Source organism: Diplotaxodon limnothrissa, linkage group LG14 (genome assembly GCF_057381915.1).
Source record: "Diplotaxodon limnothrissa isolate DT_005_m linkage group LG14, D_limnothrissa_male_GT1.1, whole genome shotgun sequence".
Taxonomy (NCBI): domain Eukaryota; kingdom Metazoa; phylum Chordata; class Actinopteri; order Cichliformes; family Cichlidae; genus Diplotaxodon; species Diplotaxodon limnothrissa.
Genome location: NC_140609.1, coordinates 42,648,918 through 42,654,917, shown reverse-complemented (window position 1 = coordinate 42,654,917; position 6,000 = coordinate 42,648,918). Strand labels below are relative to the sequence as shown.

The 6,000-nt window shown below is 36.8% G+C and overlaps 1 protein-coding gene across 1 annotated transcript in view; it reads right to left on the bottom strand.

Moving 5' to 3' along the window:
* Window positions 1-5,783: 5,783 nt before the first annotated feature.
* Window positions 5,784-6,000, bottom strand: part of LOC146619625 (polypeptide N-acetylgalactosaminyltransferase 17-like) — a 28,670-nt gene continuing 28,453 nt past the window's right edge. Inside the window, 1 exon segment of the mRNA XM_085370249.1 lies at window positions 5,784-5,918. Within this exon segment, the coding sequence (XP_085226375.1) occupies window positions 5,784-5,918 (135 nt within the window).

The following is a 6,000-nucleotide window of genomic DNA, read 5'->3' as shown; positions in this document are numbered from 1 at the left end:
CGTTACAGCACTGGTGGACATTTCCTACCAAATAAGAACTAGACACTACTGTTATGTAGTGGTTAATTGGAAAACTGTTTTATCACGAATTTCTTATTTAGAAATAATTAAAATTTTATTTGATGTTTTTTTTTTTTTTGGATGGATACTGTTATTGCAGTGATGCTGTAATTAAACTGTCTTCACCCCAGTAGAATAATTGCATGACTCCATCACTGAAGTGGAGGGTTTGTTTTGGAGGGGAAACGCACAGTGTCTCTTTAGTAGCATGGTGGTTGGATCCCACATTTGTTTCTTATGTAACATTGTAAATAGCTGCTAAGACAGCATATCTATTGGACAAGCACATATTATACATACTTTGCACGTGCAATATTTAAACATGTAGGCTAGAGAATGACTTTCAGTTGTATTATTTATTAGACGAATACTAATTATCACTGTAAATATGAAAATCTGTACAAAACATCAAAGCATTAAGAATACTTGCAATAAAAAGAAATTTTCTAAATGGTGCTGTTTGTCTTATTATGCAGTAGACTTGAGATCTCAGTAGTTATTAGTTCAAGATCAGGACACAGTGTTTAAGGGATTGTACATTTCAAAATATAATTTACTTTGAAGCGATCTGATCCTATGCCATGACATTTAAAACATTAACATAATGCTCACTTAAATTGAAAAAAAATCTCTCACTTTGTGATTTTTAAAAAAGCAAATAGAATGCATTTATCAAACACTTTTAGTTGATGTTTGTTATGGAGTAGTGGCAGAAATCTTTAGCCATTCCTCGTTGCCTCAGGAGCAATGATTTTATTGAACATGTGCAAACATAAATGGAAATATACGTAAAATAGAGTTTATAACAATATAACAAGCTTGAAAGTCAATATTTGGCATTGTAACTGTTATTCTTCAGTTCTAGTTTTCTTGTCATTTCCACAGGAACAGTTTTCCAGGCTTCTTGAAGGATATTCAGAGCACGTCTTTGGGTGTTGTCCGCCTTTTGTTCCGTTCTCGTGTCACAATGATCCCACACTGCTTCAGTAATATTGAGGTCTGGGCTCTGGGGAGGCCAAGCCATGACTGATGCTGTTCTATTGTATGTTTTTCTATCCAGGTATGCTTTTACTGTACTGACAGTATTTTGGGGATCATTGCTATCCTGAAAAATGATGCATTTGCCAATCACATGCTTTCCCAATGGCATTACATTGTGGATTAAAATCCATTGTTACTTTTCTATATTCAAGATTCCATCAATCAAGAGTTTCCCATCCTTAAGAATAGCTTCTTCTTCTTCTAACAATTTCTGACAAGGGTTCAGCAAACGGTAGATGAATCAGCTGAAGGGCTAGATGCACCTTTCAGGTCCTGTGTTGGGTCTTAACTCGATTTTCCCCTCTTATTTCTTAAGGACATGACTTTCAGATATTGTTAATTTGCTGTAGAGGGTGTGTGTGGTTGAAAGGCAAGGCCTGAAGAGGAAATGAGGGTTAGGTGAGAGGAATGGTGGAAACATTGGGGTAAAACTTGGATTCACTTATTATTAATTATTAAACACTTATTATTAATGGAGCAGTAACACTGAGAAAAAAATCATCAAACTTTTACTCCTACTGACAAAATTAATCAAAAGCATTTTTAATTATGAACATTAAAAGTACTATTGAATGGGAAAAATCACATCTATCTGGATTTCTTTGCTTGTTGATTTCCAAACTAATATAAGTATTTTTCTGTACCTTTGCACTGATTTTCCCCTTTAACTGAATTTATCCTGCCAATGCTTTTTTGCATGTGCCCTTTGCTGCTAGAAATCAGATCATCTTTTTCATATAAATCTATGTACAAAAAAATACATAGATAGCTTTTAAAGCTGGAATCGGTCTTTGACTTTGCCTTTATTCTTCATTGCTGTATTACCTTTCCTCCTTCTGACCTTACTCTTTATGGCCACTTTTAGCATAAATATAGCATCTGGTTTAGCAAACCTTATAAAGGGAAAATCGATCTGAGGAATGGGAACAAAGCAAAAGTCATCATGAACGTGTCAGTTGAGGCTGTTAATCAGTGGGATACTGCAGGTCACCCTGCTTAAAAGCTGTCCCAATCCCTCTTTACGTGAAGCCTTTGCTTTTATTATATACTTCATATAACATATCATATTTATTTCTAACCACCATGACACCACAAGAGGGAAGCATTAGGCACTGAGATGGTGAAACTGCAACTGATAAAAATGCAGTTCATACATATAATGCAGCAAGCTAATCGATCTGTTGAAATTCACAAACACTTCTGCAGAGTAGATACATTCATTTCATTTTGTAGAATAAAAATATAATTTCCTGCCTTGTTTAGTATCACTATAATAGAAGGACACCGGCGCTAACAGTAAAAGTAAAAGTAAAAGCTATTGATACCAATTATTTTTATACTATATCCTCACTTCACAGTGAGAACCAAAATCTGTTTCTTCTTTCTTTTGTACTAAACATGTTCTCACACTCTGGAGCCATTTTGGTGCAAAGTCAGCAAATTTTATAATTTATAAATTTTTCAATTTTATATTTTATATTCCCCTTGCCATAAGAGCTGGGTAACACCCAAATTTCTCATCTGTGCAGTATTAAAGGTTTATCCTATTCTATTCTAAAACTTTAAAACTGTTTTTATTCTAGTATATAACTTTTATGATCACTGAAATTAAAGTTAATATAGATATAGCTTAAAAATAATTGGACAAATAAGTGCCTGGAGATGTTACCAAAATGGCTCCAGAGTGTGAGAACATGTTTAGTACAAAAGAAAGAAGAAACAGATTTTGATTCTCACTGTGAAGTGAGGATATAGTATAAAAATAATTGGTATCAATAGCTTTTACTCAACAATGAACACATAAGGTGAAGTAAACGTAAATCACAGTCTGATAAAAACCCTTTAATAAAGCACATTCAGTACATGTTCTGAAGCTATTACTCTGGCTCTGTTTGGGGTCATTGTCACGCTACAGAATGAACTTAAGCGATCTGATTATTTTGCATGATAAAAGATCTAATTGTAGTTCTAGTCTCTAGTTTTGACATGCTCTCTGCAAAAAAACCCCCAAAACAACAAAAACTAAAACAGCGGGATGCTTCACCATGCTTCGCTGCCAACATCTGTGCCTAAAGAGTTGTGCACAGTATTGTGTGTTGTATCATCTGTTACCCTTGCTGCAGTGGGTTTTATGAAATTGTCACATTTTCATACAGTGTTGCTGTTCTGTCAAGTAATTACATCTGTATCTCTGCTGCTTTTTTCCCGAGGCAGAGCAGAGAGCAGGCTGGGGTGACAGCTGCAGTGACACTACCCTCCAATCACAGAAAACATACAGCGCCACATGGTGCATATTAGAGCAAAATCATATTTGACAACTGTGAGTTCTCTGCTCTGACATTAAACCATAACCTCTTTCATTAAGTGCTCACAGGGAGCTGCAGGACACTGCTGGTCAGAACAATGCAAACTATGATACAATAATGTCAATGAATTACATTCATTTTCTAGATTTTTTGTCATCCTTTAAAAATAGCTCCATTTTTTTACATGCTAAAATCTACAAATTATACAAATTTCCATCCCCATAAATACAACCTTATCTAAGTAACGCAGTGAGTTTATTTGATCAGTTTGTCCTTGTTAGCATTTACTGCTGGCTTACATTTAGCAGGACTTTAACCAACATATGGTAATCCTATTTCACGCCAGAGAACGATGAGCAGTCTCTTCGTTAAGAGTCTGATCAGCATTCAGTGTTATGTTAGCATGCAGGCTCTGTCCCTCAGAGCCGCCTCACTCCTCTCTCCCCCTCTCTGCTAGAAACAGGCCCTTGTGCTCCCAGCAGTCTCCTCCTGTTTTATTTACATCTTAAGCATTTAAGCTGATGCTTCATCCAGAGCAGTTTAGCGAGAGTAAGCAGTAGGAGGTCAGTGTCTGATTCAAGGACACTATTTACAGGACATATGGTTGCTTCAGGATTGAACCCATAACTTGTCATTTATAGAACAGTCCCTTTAATGTTCGGCCACCTGGCTGCTTTATTTGTGGCTGGGTAATATTGTGTAGAAGCGCTTTTATAAAAAATGTGATGAAAGTACTCTTAAGTCGAGTTGGTGTAAGTTACAGCAGATGCCATGCAGCTGGAAGCTGAGGGTGAAATCTCTTTTGAAGTAGTCTATTTTGGGGGATGATTTTGAGGACTAATCTCACAGCATGCCGAAAATATTTTGACCACAACCATGAAAATGGATGGAGCAGTTAAAAGGAGAGCAGGCCAGCATGGTAGCTCATCTTTGCTGTCTCTACCTTATTTATAGTCCAGAAAAGCAAAATAAAGCATGAGTTTAGCAGCAAAAAATTACAAACAAGCTTGAAAATAAAATTAAACTGAAAAAAATAAGCATACTAATTAAAGTATGACAAATTTAAAGACTGCAGATGTATCCTAAAACACAGTAACAAAGCACAACCCAGGAAACCAGTTGTTTATTGGAAGACAATCTTGGGAGCAAAAATCCAGCTGATCACACTTATGCAATTTAATATATGACATCATATACATCTCAGTACGTTAATAATTTCAGCCTTTAAGGCCTCCTGCATTTCCACTATTGGTACTTTTGTGCATTCCTGATTCAATCCTCCTCTCTCGTTCATGTTCCAACCCTTTGTCCAAAAAAGTGCTTCCTATGTTTGACTAGGTTTTCAGTAGTTATGGCACACAGCAGTTAACCAAATAAATTAACTTAGCGCAAAGAAACTTTGTACCCAACTGCTTACAGTACTTCATGCTACGAGATATATTGCATCTGATGCTACAGAATGCTTGGTGGAAAAATAGCAATAAAAGTCAGAATCCATAAAACATAGAAGTGAGATTTAGCCCAGAGTCCTTGTTGGGGTGATTTGAAAAAAAAAGTACACCAAGTAATATTTTTAGCATATTTTTCTTCAAATTATAAATATTTACAAGGATTTGAATTTTCTGAAAAACATAAGAATCACTTTTCAGGCATTTTTGCTAAACTGTGTAAAATTTTCTCCTGTCACGAGTAGCCATTCCTTAATTTCTAAGTACCATAGACCAGCGGTCCCCAACCCCCGAGCCATGCACTGGTACCGGTCCGTGAGTCGTTTGGTACCGGGCCGCGAGTGTTGAGGTTCAGGTGTGCAATTTATGGTTTACCGGGGGTTTTTTTCTTCGTTTTATCGTTCATATTTATTGTTTTTATCGTTACCTCAGTTCCCCTGTGTCTTTTCCCGTGTGTTATGAACACATTTTAGTTATTTAGGGCCGGTCCGTGGCACAAAATGAATGAAATATTGCAGAAAGACTGATGGAAGATGGAAACTTTTTTTCCCCTTCACATAAGAAAGAACACGCTTTTGGTCGATTAAATGTCTACTAAAACTTAAACACTGTAAAGAAGTGGCACACAGGAATTATGGCAACATCACATTGAAAGTTTGTAAAATTCATATAGAGAAATGGTCCTCATGCTAAACTTTCACCACGTTGAATGTCCATGTTTTTAAAAAAAAAACTAACAAAAACAAAAAAACATCAATTGTTTCCAAACCACCTCATCACTCGTCTCCTTAAAGCCATCTATTTTTGAGTCTTATTTCAAAAGCTAAGGAGCCCCCGCATCATTGATTGTCCACTGGCCAAGGTAACGTCAGGTGACAGCTCTTGGAAATAGCCTTTGTAATTGGTCCCAATGAAACTGGCCAGGCGATCACTGCTTCATAGTGTTCTTGATGGTCCACCTCTGCCCCGAGCAGGGCTGCAGGACCAGCAGGTGGCCGGAGTAAACATTAGCCGGCACCACCTCCAGACAGCGTCCAGTAGCCCGATTTATGATCGATTCGTTCTGCAAGGCAGAAGGAGATACAATACTTTGGTTTTAACAGATTTCACAGATGGTCTGTGAACAATGCGTGATGGTGACAGAA